The sequence below is a fragment of the Aotus nancymaae genome, unplaced genomic scaffold, assembly GCF_030222135.1.
Source record: "Aotus nancymaae isolate 86718 unplaced genomic scaffold, 86718_ANA_hifiasm-v0.15.2.pri h1tg000030l, whole genome shotgun sequence".
NCBI classification, from domain to species: domain Eukaryota; kingdom Metazoa; phylum Chordata; class Mammalia; order Primates; family Aotidae; genus Aotus; species Aotus nancymaae.
The window spans coordinates 28,711,557-28,728,780 of NW_026988443.1; the positions used below are offsets into that span (position 1 = coordinate 28,711,557).

Genomic DNA, 17,224 nt, shown 5'->3' on the forward strand with positions numbered 1-17,224 from the left:
TTGGGAAGCTGAGGTACGTGGATCACTTGCACCCAGGAGGTCGAGACCAGGCTGGGCAATATGGCAAGACCCGATCTCTACCAAAAAAAAAAAAAAATACAAAAATTAGGCATAGTGGTACATGCCTGCAGTCCCAGTTACACAGGAGGCTGAGGTGGGAAGATGGTTTGAGCCCAGGAGGCAGAGATTGCAGTGAGCCAAGATCACTCCACTGCACCCAGCCTGGGCAACAGTGTGTGACCCTGTCTCCAAAAATAAGGAGTTGCCTTTGGGGAGAAAAAAAATGGCAGGAACCATTGTTTTTAAAATCACTTGACCTTTAAACGATATGTATATACAACTTTTTAATCAGCTATAAAAAATAAAAGACAAAGTTCTTATTCTTGAGGAAGTCATAGAAATAAGTACTAACAGAAGTAGGTTCAAAGCCTACTAAAATTTAAAATGTTTCCTTGGGAGAAATTAATTCTATGCAGTAGTGTTTAATACATATCTTGCTTACCATGTGTCATGCCCAGAAAAAAGAACAAAGTGAAGCGGGTGAGAAAAGGATTTGCTGACTGCCAGACCTACTGGGTCCATCATTCATCACTGTGCAAGCACACAACGATGAGCAAAGACATGGTCCCTGAGCCAAAGAAGCTCTGAATGCAGAGGTAGAGAATGACACCTAAAATGGCTATTACAAAGCAGGGCAGCCTGGAGCGGTGGCTCAGCCTGTAATCCCTGTGCTTTGAAAGGCCAAGGCAGGAAGATTGCCTGAGGCCAAGAGTTCCAGACCAGCCTGGGCAACCTAGCAACATCATGTTTTATTTCAATTAAAAGCAAACAAACAAAACACAATCTAGGGTGATGAGTGTAAATTATGATCATTCCTGGTTCCAGGAAGACTGACAGGCGGCTGACCACTTTAGCGATAGGAGCACTCACCTGCACTTACGTAACGCGGAGGCGGCTGCGTAAACAAAGCCAGCGCTGAGTCCGGGCTCCATCCCTGTCCTCCCACCACCCCATCCTGGCTCTAATTAACTTAGGAAGCATCCTTTCCCAGGGATCAAATACCCAGCCAGAACTAGACCCTTGATCCTTTCAGGGCTGAAGCCAACTCACCGACTCGGCCGCTGCTTCCTGCTCGTCCACCGCGAGGGCCCATGAGTCGGTGGCCATGGTCCCGGGCGCGGGTGGGACGCTAGGGCTGGCGGATTCGAGGGATGGCACGGTGTGCTGATGGGAGGTTTCAGGGGTTCACGGCAGGCTCTGCTCCAGCCCCACTACAAAGCTCCAGACCGGAAGCGGCGCGCAACAGTGACGTCGCAGGCCGCTCCTGTTTGGCCACCCCTTGCCCACTTTGGGCTGTTGCCCTGTCGCCCTCAGACTCGTGCCCCTCAACCGGGGGCAGGGCAGGCTTTCCTACTGAGCTGAGATAGTTAACCTAAAATGCCTAACCTCTGGTCAACTTGGCTCTCTAACCGAAGAACAAAATCAGATTCCCGCCCAACACAGTGGCAGAGAAGGCACTAACACATATTAAATACATCAAAACAGAAAACCATTACCAATAGTCACCAAAACGCAAAACAAGCAGAGAGCTCTTTCCCTGATTTTCACATTGGTCATTTAAAATGTCCAGGTGTTGGCAATCGGCCCCGTCAAACAAGCCATTTGGTTAAAAGCCTGTCCCACTGACGATGTAGCAATACCACTTACAGGAATTTAGTTTTAAAAATACTAAAGGAAGGTGCCAGGGCAAAGTGTTCCAGTAGAGCATCAGAGACAAGAAAGAGCAAGGAGGGCTGTGAAACTGAAAAGACACAGCTCCTGGGAGAATCGACAAGAGCCAGGGATGAAAAGGGCCAAGCAGAGCAATCTAAGGAGTAAATGCATGACTTTTAGAGTTAGCTGGCCTGTGTTAGTTAGAATCTCAGCTCACCTGAGTTGACCACGATGCAGTCTTATGCATGTAACAAAATTGCACCTGCATTCATAAATTGGTATCCCAAGAAGAGGAACTGCAATTCTCCTATGTAAGGGTTGTATAATCGGGAGCATGTTAAAAAGGAAGAAAACATCCAGGTGTGGTGGCTCATGCATGTAATCCCAGAACTTTTTGAGGCTGAGGTGGAAGCATCACTTGAGCCTGGTAGGTCAAGGCTGCAGTGAGCCATGATAGTATCACTGCACTCTAGCCTGGATGACAGAGCGAAACTCTGTCTCCAAAAAATAAAATATTAAATTAAAATAGTAAAATTATTAAATAGAGCTAGATGTGGTTGCTCACACCTGTAATCTCAGCACTTGGGTGGGTTTTTTTGTTTGTTTTGTTTTTTTGAGACATAGTCTTGCTCTTTTGCCAGGCTGGAGTGCAGTGGCTGGATCTCAGCTCACTGCAACCTCCATGTCCCAGGTTCAAGCAATTCTCCTAACTCCTACCCCCAAGTAGCTGGGATTACAAGTGCGTGCCACCACATCCAGCTAATTTTTGTATTTTTAGTAGAGACAGGGTTTCACCATGTTGGCTAGGATGGTCTCGATCTCCTGACCCATGAGTCAGTGGCCATGGTCCCAGGCACGGGTGGGATGCCCGCCTGAGCCTTCCAAAGTGCTGGGATTACAGGTGTGAGCCACGGCGCCCGGCCTCATTCTGTTGTTTTAAGATAGAATCAAGTCTTCCTATGTTGTCCAGGCACAGTGGCTCACATGTGTAATCCCAGCACTTTGGGAGGTGGAGGTGGGAGGAGTGCTTGAGTCCAGGAATTTGAAAACAATCTGGTCAACATAGCAAGGCTTTATTCCTACACAAGAAAAATTTAAAAATTAGTCAGGTGTGGTGGCACATGCCTGTAGTTCCAGCTACTTGGGAGGCTTAAGTGGGAGGATCATTTGAGACCAGTAGATTGAGGCTGCACTTAGCAGTGTTTGTGCCACTGCTCTCCAGCCTGGGCAACAGAGTGAGACTCTGCCTCATAAACAAACAAATGAATAGGAAAATATGTCCTGGGCTTTTAGTAGATGTAAAATAAGGATCAAGTGAAACAATTCCTTTCTCCTAACTAGAATCAAACAAGCTTCTCTTCCCTTGTTACTTCCCTCAAAACTACACATTTTCCTACAATCTGAAAAAAATAAGTCCCAACCTCTTTCATTTTGCCCATATTACACAACAATAAGTTAATTTCAAGCCATGAGCCTGGGCACGGTGGCTCACATCAGTAATTACAGCACTTTGGAAGGCCAAGGGGGGTGGATCACCTGAGGTCAGGTGTTCGAGACAGGCTTGGCCAACATGGTGAAGCCTCATCTCTACTAAAATATAAAAATGAGCCAGGTGTGGTGGCGCATACCTGTAATCCCAGCTATTCGGAGACCAGCTTGGCCAGCAGGATAAAACCCCATCTCTACTAAAAATATAGAAATTAGCTGGGCATGGTAGTACACACCTGTAATCCCAGCTACTCGAGAGGCTGAGGCAGGATAATCACTTGAACTCTGGAGGCAGGGGTTGCAGTGAGATGAGATCACACCATTACACTCCAGCCTGGGCAACAAGAATGAAACTCTGTTTAAAATAAAATAAAATAAAATAAATAGACTAGGCACGGTGGCTCTTGTCTGTAATCCCGGCACTTTAGGAGGCCGAGGTGGGCAGATCATGAGGTCAGGAGATCAAGACCATCCTGGCCAACATGGTAAAACGCCATCTTGGCTGGGCGTGGTGGCTCATGCCTGTAATCCAAGCACTTTGGAGGCCAAGGCGGGCAGATCACCTGAGGTCGGGAGTTCAAGACCAGCCTGACCTACATGGTGAAACCCCATCTTAAAAAAATAAATAAATAAAAATAAAAATAAACAAAAACAAAAAAAATGCCATCTTTACTAAAAATACAAAAAATAGCTGGGTGTGGTCATGCACACCTGTAGACCCAGCTACTCGGGAGGCTGAGGCAAGAGAATCTCTTAAACCTAGGAGGCAGAGGTTGCAGTGAGCCGAGATTGCACCACTGCACTCCAGTCCAGAGACAGAGCGAGACTTCGTCTCAAATAAATAAATACAAAAAAAAAAAAAATTAAGCTATGGTGGATTATCTGTGGAATTTTACCTGTAGTGTAGGAGTAAAAACGTTTTGAAAAAGGGTAAAGCAGTTCCAGAGAACACTCTACTTGCTATAATTCTTTTTCCCTGCATGCTCACAGGGTTAACTGCAGAAGAGGTTTTTGGTTTTTTTGTTTGTTTTTGAGACAGTCTCACTCTGTTGCCCAGACTGGAGAGCAGTGGCGCAATTTTGGCTCACTGCAACCTCCGCCTCCTGAGCTCAAGGGATTCTCCTGCCTCAGCCTCCCAAGTAGCTATGATTAGAGGTGCATGCCACCACACCTGCCTATTTTGTATTTTTAGTAGAGTCGGGGTTCACCATGTTGGCCAGGCTGGTCTCAAACTCCTGATCTGAAGAGATCCACCCACCTTGGCCTCCCAAAGTGCTGGGATTACAGGCGTGAGCCACTGCACCTGGCCATGTTTTTTCTTTTTGACACATGAGGATGTGCTAAAAAGAAAAAGGCAAACACGACCTGGGTAGCCATGACCTACATCTCATCAATTCAGAAGCAACCCTAGGGATATTTTGCCAGATAAATTATATTGTTTCACAGGGCTAGAGGTTAATGAAGTTTGCAAAACATTTTAATGAGGTCAAAAATTACATCACCCAAGGTGCAAGACCATATATAGTAGGTTCACGTGTGCAAAACAAACAGGAACCCCCACCCCAAAAAGTCCCCAAACTCCCATATATGCTTCTATGCACTAGAGAAAATGCCTAAGAAGACAGGAGCAGTAGCCTGTGTCTGCAGTCTCCCGAAGCTGAGGTCTGGAGGATCGCCTGAGCTCAGGAATTCGAAGCCAGCCTGGGCAACATAGTGAAACCATCCCCTCTCTTTTTAAAGAAAAAAATGTGGCAGGGCTTGGTGGCTCATGCCTGTGTGGGGATCGCGCCAGCGTAGAGACTCCTAAGTGTCTCCGCCATAATGGAGTTTGAGCCCAGACACATTTCTCCCCTCCTGGACGCAGTCGAGCTAAGGGAAAGAAGGAAGTGCAAGAAGTTTGATTTTGCAGAAGTTTTCTGGTTCACTGATCTGACAGCTTGGCTGGGTGAAGGCTGTGTGGTTTCACTGCACATGCTATTTCTTGAAGTTTCTGCTCTGGGCTTGTTTTATGACTCCGTTACCAGGTACTCACTGAAGCTTGTGACTATTCATATGACATTTGAAATTGTTACCTCTAAGATTTATACCTTGGTTTGACCATTGTAAAATTGATCTTGTTTCTGTGTTTCTGATTATCGGATAAGTAGAAAAGGTCACCTGTTTGTTTTATGACTTCTTGATCAATCTTTATGACAGTTGATTGTATGCTTCTCCTTTTACTAGTTTCAACTTGAACCCTAGGCTTGTAATGTTGTGATTTTCTCTTCTCCTTTGTTGTAGTTACCTCACTAAGTAACCTGATGTCAGCCACTGCAGGCTAAAGGGTATATAATGAGACCCTGTGCACAAAATAAATCGCTGACTTGGGCAATCCTCATCAGCCCTCCAGACCCCAAAACTTTCCTGTCGTTCTTTTCTTCCGCGCACTCTCTCTTCCAGGTATTGGGACCCTCTTGCTGGTCAAGAGACCCCCGGCAGATGTGCCGATCTCACGGACCACAACAACGCCTGTATCTCAGCACTTTGGGAAGCCGAGGGGGTCGATCACGAGGTCAGGAGTTCAAGACCAGCCTGGCCAAGATGGTGAAACCCCATCTCTACTAAAAATACTAAAATTAGCCAGGTGTAATGGCGGGCACCTGTAATCTCAGCTACTCAGAAGGCTGAGGCAGAGAACTGCTTGAACCCAGGAGGCAGAGATTGCAGTGGGCCAAGATTGCACCACTGCACACCACCCTGGGCGACAGAGCGAGACTCCATCTCAAAAAAAAAAAAGCATAAGATACAGGCAAAACTGATGTGGCTGCCCCTGGTAAGGCACTCCAGAAGGGTGGGGGTGGATTGAGTACACTTTATCTTCTGAAATTATTTTCCATATGCATGTTTCTTGTTTCGTTTTTTAAAATTAGAGACAGGGTCTTGCAATGCTGCCCAGGCTTGAGTTCAGTGGCTATTCCCAGGCACAATTACAGCATACACTATATCCTTGAACCTGTGGGCTTAAGAGGTCCTCCTGCCTCTGCTTACCAAGTAGCTGGGACTCCAGATGTGTGCATTTGTGCTTGGCTCCATGTTTCCCTTTTAAAAATTTATTTCAGACAAACAAGAAGGGGAATAATATAATAAATACTTAGAGTCCCACCTCAAAACTTAAAATTACTGATGACCTCTGTATACTCATCCCACGAAGACAGCAGCTATCCTAAATTTGGTGTTTATCCTTCCTGTACATGCGTTTAGCCTGTGTTTTTTCTTCTATTAAATAAATATGCAAGCTTGGGCAACATAGGGAGACCCCTGTCTCTACTAAAAAAAAAAAAAAAGTTTAAGTAGCTGGGCGTGGTGGCATGAGCCTGTAGTCCCAGCTACTCCTGAGGCTGAGGTGGGAAGATCGCTTGAGCCCAGGAGAGTGAGAATCAGTTTAAAAAAAAAAAGAGAGAGAGAGACAGAGACAGAGACAAACACAAACTCCGCTCAGAAGGAATCTAGTTTCCAAAGTGGGCGTGAAGAGAAGAGTGTTCGGGGAGTAAGAGCATCTGGATTTGAATTCAGCATCCTGCATTTACTCCCACCTGAGCCTAGGCAGTCTTAGTTTCCCCCGAAATCACAGGAAGTACCCACTTTACAGTTGGAGGATTCTAGATCACAAGGCTAAGACCTTGGACCGAAGCCTCGATAAATAGTATTATTATTCCTCTCCCCAGGAGTAGGGGCGAGGAAGACGCCTAAATTTGGGGGGAAAGGGTCTGGCTTCTACCCTCGCATATACTCACGTCGCCCACAGGCAGGGTGATGGGAAAATGCTGCAGGGCACTACCTCGGACACTGCCCTCGGCCCCAGCCATCGTGGCTCAGCATGGTGGTTACGCTCCATCAACCTCTACTCTTGGTCCTGTCCAAGACAGAGCCTCACTGGCTGAGGCCTGGAAATCCTGTCAGCCAATTAGCTGAGGGGACGGTACAGAGCTCGGGCATGCGCCCCAGGGACCCTTGGGGCCAAAGACCAGGGCAAGCCTTTGGCAGAGGGCTTCGCTTCCTGTTCAATGTCTGGCTTCCTGGTGAGACTGGGAACTCCATGAGGCCGGGACAGTGCCTGCCTTCCTTAATCTTGATCTTCAGTGACTAACACGTAGTGGTCATTTGGTGAATGATGAGACATTAGTATCTCCCAGATAGGTCAAACTTTTTAAAATGTTTGCATCTGAACAAATAGGTGCAGATACACATCCTCTAATCTAGACCCTTGGTATTCCAAGTGAAATCTCTCAGCAGCATAGATATCACCTGAAGCCTGTTAAAAATGCAGGATCTTGCCTGTAATCCCAGCACTTTGGGAGGCCGAGGCGGGTGGATCACGAGGTCAAGAAATCGAGACCATCCTGGTCAAAATGGTGAAACCCCGTCTCTACTAATACAAAAAATTAGCTGGGCATGGTGGCGTGTGCCTGTAATCCCAGCTACTCAGGAGGCTGAGGCAGGAGAATTGCCTGAACCCAGGAGGCGGAGGTTGCGGTGAGCCGAGATCGCGCCATTGCACTCCAGCCTGGGTAACAAGAACGAAACTCCGTCTCAAAAAAAAAAAAAAAAAAAAAAGGCAGGATCTCAGGCCCTACCCCAGACCTATTCAATTTAGCAGCATTTTAAGATCCTAGGTGATTCCTGTAACGTTTTATGGTCTGAAAAGTACATTAGGCCAAATAATAATACGCTCAATTGAAATGTTCCTTTAGAGGCCCTTAAAAATTCAGCCATCCCCATTTGACTTAGCACCGAGTAAGTGAGCATTGTAAGCCCATTGTATAGATGCTAAACGTAGCTAAGATGCCTTGGGAGAGTTAAGAGTCTAGAGCTGCATCCATCCAAAGCTATGTTCGTTGTAGTTTTTTCATTTGTTTCTGTTTCTTTCTTCCTTTTTTTTTTTAGTTGAGACAGCATCTCATTCTGTTACCAGGCTGGAGTGCAGTGGCACGATCATGGCTCACTGCAGCCTCTACTTCCCTGACTCAAGCGATCCTCCCACCTCAGCCTCCTGAATAGCAGGGACTATAGATGCATGCCACCACGCCCAGCTAATTTTTGTATTTTTTTGTAGAGATTGAGTTTCGCCATATTGCTCAGGCTAGTCTCAAACTCCTGCTCAAGCCATCCACCCACCTCAGACTCCCAAAGTGTTGCAATTAAAGGCATAAGCCATCTTGTTTTTAAGCCGAGATTTCACCCTGCTGCCCAGGCCGGAGTGTAGTGGTGCCATCACAGCTGTTGTATTATCTTGAGTCCTTTTTTTATCTTTCTCATGCCCCAAAATGAAGTTCAACAAATGCTCTACTGGAGAGCAAGTCATGTGCATATTGCTCACTTCCACCTACAGGCCTATTTGCTTAGCCTAGAATAAATCAGGAACTTTCCAGTAGTTTCCTAAAATATATAATTTGCACATTGCACTAAGCTTTCTTTCTAGCATGTAGTTGACATCTACGAGAGAAAAATATCACAGAAAAATATCACTGGATAATTATAGAAGAATGAGACTTTTGGGCCTCAATTACAATTCCTCTCTCTCTCTCTCTCTTTTAAAGAGACAACGGGGCCGGGTACAGTGGCTTGCGTCTGTAATCCCAGCACTTTGGGAGGCTGAGGCAGGCAGATCACCTGAGGTCAGGAGTTCAAGACCAGCCTGGCCAACATGGTGAAATGCCGTCTATACTAAAAATACAAAAAAAAAAAAAAAAAAAAAAATTAGCTGGGCATGGTGACAGGTGCCTGTAATCCCAGCTACTCAGGAGGCTGAAACAGGAGAACTGCTTGAACCCAGGATTTGAAGGTTGCAGTGAGCTGAGATTGTGCCATTGCACTCCATCCTGGGCAACAAGAGCAAAACTCTGTCTCAAAAAAAGAAAAAGAGACAAAGGTCTTGCTTTGTTGCCCAGGCTGGAGTGCAGTCATGAGATCATAGCTCACTGCAGCCTTCAGCTTCTGGGATCCAAGCGATTCTTCTGTCTCAGTCTCCTGAGTAGCTGGGACTACAGGTGAATGCCACTAGCTTATTAAAAAGATTTTTTTTTGTACAGTCTCACTATGTTGTCTGGGTTAGTTTCAAACTCTTGGCCTCAACTGAACCTCCTGCCTTGGCCTCCCAAAGTATTGGGATTACAGGTGTTAGCCTCTATGCTGGCCTACAATCTCTCTTAATGGAGAATAAAAAAACTTAAATTTCTTTATAAGTATCTTATTAGTGAAGGTACTATCCTAGTAGCAACAACTCTGGCAGCAGAACTAAATTATTGAGATTACAACCTGTATTATTTTATTTTGAAAGTACAATTTGTATATACCTTTTGGCTATTTCAATTGTGGTGGCATAGTAGTCTAATTTTCCAGATTGTTCAGGCTAAATATATGCTATTTAGGGCACTGTGGATCAGAATAAACACTTATGTTGCCTGGTTTTCCCCTCAGCTGCGTTACTTAACCTCTCTCTGCCTTATTTTACTCTGTTAAAAGCAGAGTAATGGTAACTCATTATAAGGTTGTGATGATTAAAAGCTTAGATTGATGCCTGCTGAATACTAAATGCTCAACAAATGTTAAGATTTGATGATTACTATTAGTGAGTTGCTGTGAACTGGGAAGTTAAATTATTTATTTATGTTTCTACTGACTTTTGAGCTTGACCTTCTTTTTGTATAGGATGCTCTTTTACATAAAAAGTGATATTTTTCTGCAATGTCTGTAACTGAGTTATGATCAGCAGCACAATTTATTACCCGTGTATTTGGATATATCAGATGATGTAGGTAATAGTGTAGTGATTAAGAGCATGGGCTTTGGAGTTAAATAGACACAGGTTTGGATCCTGTCTCTGCAACTTACTATTGGGTGTGAACTTGTGCAAGGTAATTTCTTTATTTGTAAAAAGGGGACTCCAGCTGACTTCATACACGGTTTAAAAATCAAATGAGGCACAGTGGCTCACGCCTGTAATCCCAGCACTTTGGGAGGCCACGTTGGGCAGATCACGAAATCAGGAGTTTGAGACCAGCCTGACCCCATGTCTACTAAAAATACAAAAATTAGCTAGGTGTGGTGGCATATGCCTGTAGTCCAGGCTACTCAAGAGGCTGAGGCAGGAGAATCGCTTGAACCCAGGAGGCAGAGGTTGCAGTGGGCTGAGATCACCCCACTGCACTCCAGACTGGGCCACAGAGTGAGACTGTGTCTTAAAAAAAAATTAAATGAAATAAGCATGTGAAATGTTTGATACAATGCCTCATCTATAAATATACATATTTTTTGAGACAGGGTCACGCTCTGTCACCCAAGGGAATGAAGTGTCACAATCACGGCTCACTGCAGCCTCAACTTCCTGGGCTCAAGTGATCCTCCCACCACAACCTTCCAAGTACCTGGGACTACAAGCATGCGCCACCATGCCTAGGTAATAGGGTCTCACTACGTTGACCATGCTGGTCTCAGGCAATCCTCCCACCTTGGCCTCCCAGAGTGTTGCAATTACAGGTGTATATATATGTATGTATATTCACCCTTCTCCCTCTAGGCCTATAAACTATTTTTTTTCAAAGGCAAATCGAGGAGTAGATGCGGATCCAATTGTACCTCAACTACTCAAGTTATTTCTTCCATACCAAATTCAAGGTCTGCCCAGGACAAGTGTAACCTTGGGCACAATGTCAGAATCTTTGAGGGCTGTGTATCATGCAGCAACTAAAATAAACAGAACTACACTAAGATCTGTGACCTCTACCAAACACGTTACCGTCTCCTCCTTGTTAACTATGCCATTTGTGGTATTGTGACTTCGCCTCTGGAAGCCAAAAAGTGGACCTCCAGGAAGCGGTGTTTAACTAGATCACGTGACGCGCCCCATCCCATCTTTTCTCGGGATTGCATCAGCCAATTTCGAGCTGCCTTCCTAGGAACCCACTAATGAGCGGATTCGTCCTCAGTTTGACTGACATGTATATTGACCAATAATATCTCATGAGGTAAGGCTCGGGGGGGCGGTCTCTATCGGCGCGCTCTAATTGGACAGGGTGGAGCGAGTTGCGACTGGTGTTGGGCTGGGGCCGGTACAGCTGCGCGTCCGCGGGAGCAGGTAGAGCGGGCGTTTGCCCGGGGACTCTGAGGGAGGAGTTGGGGACGACGACCCTAGGAGAGGTAGGCGGTGCTGGGAGAGCTCTGCGGTGCTAGGAGAGTGGCTGGGCCCGGGGCCTCGGGGGAAAGTTCGGCAGCAGCGGTGGCCCCTGGGCGAGGTCCCGCGTGGCCTGGAGAAGCCCAGCCTGGGCTGGAGCGGGAACTGGAGAGTGTGGCCTTGCGTTCGCCCCCGGGAGTGCTGAGGGTGTCACGGCCTCTCGTGGATTTGCTGAGCACCAAGTCCTTGAGAGGGTCACTGTTGCCATCCTGAGGTTTTACCTCCCTTGGTTTTAATCTCCTGGCGGGAGAGGGGTACGGGAGGAAGGATGGGTCAGCTGGGTGCAGTCCCGCTGTGAGCCAGCCATTCCCTCATTTCTTTAAAATTAACAGCTGATGCCGGTCCAGGCCCACCTAGACCGTCATCTTCAGCTGTTCTGTAAAACAGTTTGTATTTCTCGGTGTGCTTTGACGCATGTGAGTTAATTCCGAACTTGCTGTTAAAGGATTAGTATACCTGGTCACGAAATATGTATTTAGCAACCACTATTAGATGCTGAGGATGTGCTGTAATATCCCAGGGCTGGGCGCGGTGGCTCACGCCTTAATCCCAGCACTTTGGGTGGCCGAGGCGGGCGGATCTCCTGAGGTCAGGAGTTCGAGATTAGACTGGCCAACACGGTGAAACCTCGTCTCTACTAAAAATACAAAAAATAGCCGAGTGTGGCGGCGCGCGCCTGTAATCTCAGCTACTCCAGGCTGAGGCAGGAGAATCGCTCTAACCCGGGAGGTGAAGGTTGCACTGAGCTAAGATCGTCCAGCCTGGGCAACAGGGCAAGACTCCCTTTCGGAAAAAAAAAGAATAGCCCAGAACAGTCGTTGCTTCTGGGATCGAACTGACAGCGTGATGGGTGCACATTTAACAAGCCATGAAGTGCATGTGGAAATTACGAAGGGAAACACTTGAGGCTGTGAGACAGTAAAGTAAGGGAAGCCTTATCGAGAAGGGGAAGGTTTTCGTAAATAAGTGTCTTTGCGTTTTTGTTTGAGTCAGGGGCTCACCCTAAGTTGGAGTGTTTTGGTGTGACCATAGCTCACTACAGCCTCAAACTACTGTGCTCAAGCGACCCTTTGGACTCAGCCTCCCAAGTAGCTGGATCTGCAGGCGCTTACTACCACACCTGGCTAATTAAAAAAAAAAAAAAGAAAAAAAAAAATCATTGACCTCCCAGGCTCAGGTGTTCCCATGTTGCCTAGTCTGGTCTTCAATTCCTGGCCTCAAGCAACCCTCCTGCCTCAGCCTCCCAAAGTGCTGGAATTTACAGGCATCAGCCCCTGTGTCCAGCAAATAAATTTATTTGGAATTGATACATGAAAAATGAGAAATTTACGAGGAAAAGGGAAAGGAGTGAGGCAGATAGCTTACCTGGTACATGAAGAGCGTGTTAAAAGGTCCTGTGGCAGCCCAGTGCAGTCACTCATGCCTGTAATCCCAGCACTTTGGGAGGCGGAGATGAGCCCAGGAATTTGAGACCAACTGGTCTCTAAAAAAAAAAAAAAAAAATCCAAGAAAATTAGCCAGTCGTGATGGTGATCACCTGTGGACCCAGCTCCTTAAGGGGCTGAGGTGGGAGAACCACCTGAGCCCAGGAGGCAGAGGTTGCGGTGAGTCGTAATCATGCCACTGTACTCCAGCCTGGGGGACCAGAGTGAGACCCTGTCTCAACCAAAAAAAAACTTGTTGAGACAGAGTTTCACTCTTGTCCCCCAGGCTGGAGTGCAATGGCACAATTACGACTTACCACAACCTCCGCCTCCCAGGTTCAAATGATTGTCCTGCCTCAGCCTTCCAACTAGCTGGGATTACAGGCACCTGCCACCATGCCTGGCTCATTTTTTTTTTTTTTTTTTTTTGTATTTTTTTGTATTTTTAGTAGAGAGGGGGTTTCACCATGTTGGCCAGGCTGGTCTCTAACACCTGACCTCAGGTGATACACCTGCCTTGACCTCCCAAAGTGCTGGGATTACAGGTGTGAGCCACTGCTCCTGGCAGAATAAAAATTTTTTTAAATATGAAAAATTTGCCAAGTGTGGTGGCATGTGCCTGTAGTCCCAGCTACTCTGGCGGCTGAGGTGGGAGGAACACCTGAGCCTGGAAGGCCAAGTGATGTGCACCATTGCCTGTGCTCTGGCCTGGGTGACAGAAAGGGCGACTGGCGTGGTTGGAGCCACAGTGTAATTAAAGGCACCCAAGACCATTACAGCTTCTACTATTAAGTGGAACCTGAGGTTCTGCCTTTGTGCTACCTCTGTATCCCATACAGCCTTCTGGTGAACAAATGAATGAGTTTATGTTGAGTAATTATATTTATTTATTTATTTATTTAAAAAATTTAACTGGTCAATTCCCTTGTAATTATATTGAATTTATATTGAATAAATATAAATTTAGATTGAATAAATAAATGGGGGTAAATAAATGCATGTGGAGACACAGCTTTTAATAGTTCCAGCCTTTGTAGGCTCATAGTTAATATATTCAGTCCTTTTACACAATGCTGCAATTAATTCTGTATATGATGGTCTTCCCAGGAAGGACATAGGCTCTCATTCAGTTTGATTCTTGGCACATAGTGTGCATTTATTATGGTGAATGAGTAAGCGAAAATGGGAAATTCATGTGTCTTTTGGGAAGTAGCTGCTTATTTACCTTTGGAGCCCATTTAGAGGAGGAGCAATGAGCTTGCTGAAACTTGCTGCAAAGTCAGAATTACTGTAAATTCATTTTTGCCACCATCGTGAAGATTCATGGGTAGCCCAGCCTGGGCAACATGGAGAGACCCAGTCTCTAGACAAAAATAGAAAAAATTAGCTCAGCATGGTGGCATAAGCCTGTAGCCCCAGCCACTTGGGAGGCACAGAGGTGGGAGGATCACTTGAGCCAGAGAGGTGGAGTCTGCAATGAGCCAAGCTCACACCACTACACTCAGCCTGGGCAACAGAGCAAGACCCTGTCTCCAAAAAACTAAAAGATTGATTGAGAGCCATGATGAGGGATGAGGAAGGATGTGGTGTCACAGTATCACAGTATTTCTTTCTTTTTTTTTTTTTTGAGTCAGAGTCTCACTTGGTCGCCAGGCTGGAGTGCAGTGGCCCAGTCTCAGTTCACTGCAACCTCCGCCTCCTGGATTCAAGCAATTCTCCTGCCTCAGCCTCCCAATTAGCTGGGACTACAGGCACGTGCTACTATGCCCAGCTAATTTTTGTATTTTTAGTAGAGATGAGGTTTCACCATTTTGGCCAGGATGGTCTCAATCTCCTGCGCTTGTGATCCACCTGCCTTAGCCTCCCAAAGTTCTGGGATTACAAGTGTGAGCCACTGCGCCCAGCCGTATGTGACATTTCAAAAAACTCCAGCTTTGACTCTGATTGTGGACACCAAGTCCCATCTGAGACTTTCAGCCAGCTCTTTGCTTTATCTATGGTGGCACCATCTTTTTGCCCAAAGGGGTTTTGTTTGAGTAACGAATTCATTTGTGAATAAATCAGTCGTAATTGTGGTTAAACATAAAACTGAGGGTCAGAATCTCCTGTTCACTTTGTACGTCTCTGTTTTTTTTGTTTGTTTGTTTTTGTTTTTTTTCTGAGATGGAGTCTTGCTCTGTTGCCCAGGCTGGAGTGCAGTGGCACGATTTTGGATCACTGCAAACTCCGCCTCCCAGGTTCAAGTGGTTCTTCCACCTCAGCCTCCTGGTGGCTGAGATTACAGGTGCCTGCCACCATGCCCGGCTCATTTTTGTATTTTTAATAGAGACAGGGTTACACCATGGTTGGCCAGGCTGCCCTTAACCTCCCGACCTCAGGTGATCCGCCCACCTAGGCCTCCCAAAGTGCTGAGATTACAGGTGTGAGCCGCTATGCTCAGCCTGTACGTGTCTATTGTGTCTTCCTCATAAAAAAAAAAAACTTTGGCTGGGCATGGTGGCTCATGCCTGTAATCCCAACACCTTGGGAGGTTGAGATCAGGAGTTTGAGACCCCATAGCAAGACCCCTATAAGAAAAAGAGAAATTAGCTAGGCATGGAGGCTCATGCCTGTAATCCCAGCACTTTGAGAGACTGAGGCTGGCGGATCACCTGAGGTCAGGAGTTTGAGACCAGCCTGGCCAACATGTGAAACAACGTCACTATTAATACAAAAATTAGCTGGGTGTAGTGGCACATGCCTGTAATCCAAGTTACCCAGGAGTCAAGACTGCAAATGAGCTAAGATCATGCCTCTGCACTCCAGCCTGAGCAACAGAATGAGACTCCATCTCAAAAAAAAAAAAAATTAACTGGGCATGCTGGTGTGTACCTATAGTTCCAGTTACTCGGGAGGCTGAGGTAGGAGGATCGCTTGAACCTAGGAGTTTGAGGCTGTAGTGAGCTGTGATCGTCCCACTGCATTCCAACCTGGACAGAGCCAGAAAAAAAGAAGAAAACTTTCAGCTAAGCAACTTAAAAGTAGTGTTATCCATTCTATTCCTTTAAGGTTTTCCATTTTACAGATTTTCCAAATATACAGTATAGCTTTTGATCCTCATAGCACCTCAGTTGAGTAGACAGGGTAGATACTGCCTTTTTTTTTTTTTTTTTTTTGAGGCAGAGTCTTGCTGTTACCCAGGCTGGAGTGCAGTGGCATAGTCTTGGCTCACTGCATCCTCCACCTCCCAGGTTCAAGCAATTCTTCTGCCTCAGCCTCCTGAGTATCTGGGACTACAGGTGTGTGCCACCATGCCCAGGTAATTTTTTGTGTGTTTTTCGTAGAGACAGGGTTTTACCATATTGGTCAGGCGGGTCTCGAACTCCTGACCTCATGATCCACCTGCCTTGGCTTCCCAAAGTGTTGGGATTACAGATGTGAGCCACTGTGCCCAGCCTAGATACTGCTCTTTTACAGAAAAGGAACTAAACTCAGACCAAAGTGAATTAAAGTTACAGTTGGGTCTAGAATTCCAGAGACTGTTTGATTATATTGTGAGTGAGATGGTTCTCATTTTTCTAGACACACAGCACTGCACGGCACTACAGCACAATGTCAGTGATCAGCACTCTAACCAAAGCCTGTCACTTCTCTCCAGCCTACTTTTCAGGGAAGTTGTAATATCTGTGAAACAGCTGTTTTTTTGTTTTTGTTTTTTGGCACAAGGTTTCTGTCCCACAGCCTGGAGTGTAGTGGTACAATCACAGCTCACTGCAACCTCACTCTTACTGGGCTCAATCCTCCCACCTCAGCCTCCAAAGTATCTGGGACCACAGGTATGTACCACCATGCCTGGCTAAGTTTTTTACTATTTGTACAAAGTTTTGCTATGTTGCTCAGGGTGGTCTCAAACTCCTAGGCTCAGGCAGTCCTCCTTCCTTAGCCTCCCAGAGTGCTGGGATTACAGGCGTGAGCTACTACGCCCAACCTTGAAAGAGCTTTGAAAGTCTAAGAGTGTTTCCCTCTCCACTGATTTTCTTGTTCTTTCACTTTCAGTAAGCTGTGCCTCCAAAGTGGGGCTACAGCATCTCTACTCCCTAGTAATCTAGTGACTGAAAGGCAGCTGTTTGCCTTTAGGGTTCTTGGGGCACATAGGCTACATAGAAGTAGGTACATTTCTACTGTGTATAGGTGGTCCCTTGTACAGATAGGCCCATCCCCAGGACCACTGCTGCTGACAGCAGCCTCGCCAAGACATCAGGCCGAACCTAGAGACCCTGGCTTTGGGGATAATGGAATGTTGCAGTTCTAGGCTTATAGATTACCACAGAGTTGAAGGGTTCTTGAGAGATGATCTCGTATGAACCCCTCCTTTTGTTGGTGAAGTGATTCCCCCAAGACTTCGAGCTAA

At 46.2% G+C, this 17,224-nt stretch overlaps 2 protein-coding genes across 9 annotated transcripts in view; one reads left to right on the top strand and one right to left on the bottom strand.

Annotated features, from left to right (window-relative positions):
- LOC105706798 (ATP-dependent RNA helicase DDX19B) overlaps positions 1 to 1,288 on the bottom strand; it is a 30,285-nt gene extending 28,997 nt beyond the window's left edge. For 3 of the 5 annotated variants that reach the window (XR_001104923.3, XM_064383299.1, XM_012437382.3), the window contains exon 1: positions 1,111 to 1,288. Coding sequence is in view for 2 of the 5 variants with exons in the window: in XM_012437382.3 (XP_012292805.1) it covers positions 1,111 to 1,167 (57 nt within the window). In the remaining 3 variants the exon portion in view is untranslated. Of the gene's footprint in view, positions 1 to 930; positions 949 to 1,110 lie in introns of those variants that run through there. The other 2 variants (XM_064383303.1, XM_064383301.1) reach the window with 1 other exon arrangement.
- A 9,950-nt stretch (positions 1,289 to 11,238) lies between these two features.
- AARS1 (alanyl-tRNA synthetase 1) overlaps positions 11,239 to 17,224 on the top strand; it is a 31,845-nt gene continuing 25,859 nt past the window's right edge. Inside the window, exons 1-2 of one of the 4 annotated variants that reach the window (XM_064383304.1) lie at positions 11,239 to 11,314; positions 16,540 to 16,649. The gene's annotated coding sequence lies outside the window, so the exon portion shown is untranslated. Of the gene's footprint in view, positions 11,377 to 16,539; positions 16,650 to 17,224 lie in introns of all 4 variants that reach the window. The other 3 variants (XM_064383305.1, XM_064383307.1, XM_064383306.1) reach the window with 3 other exon arrangements.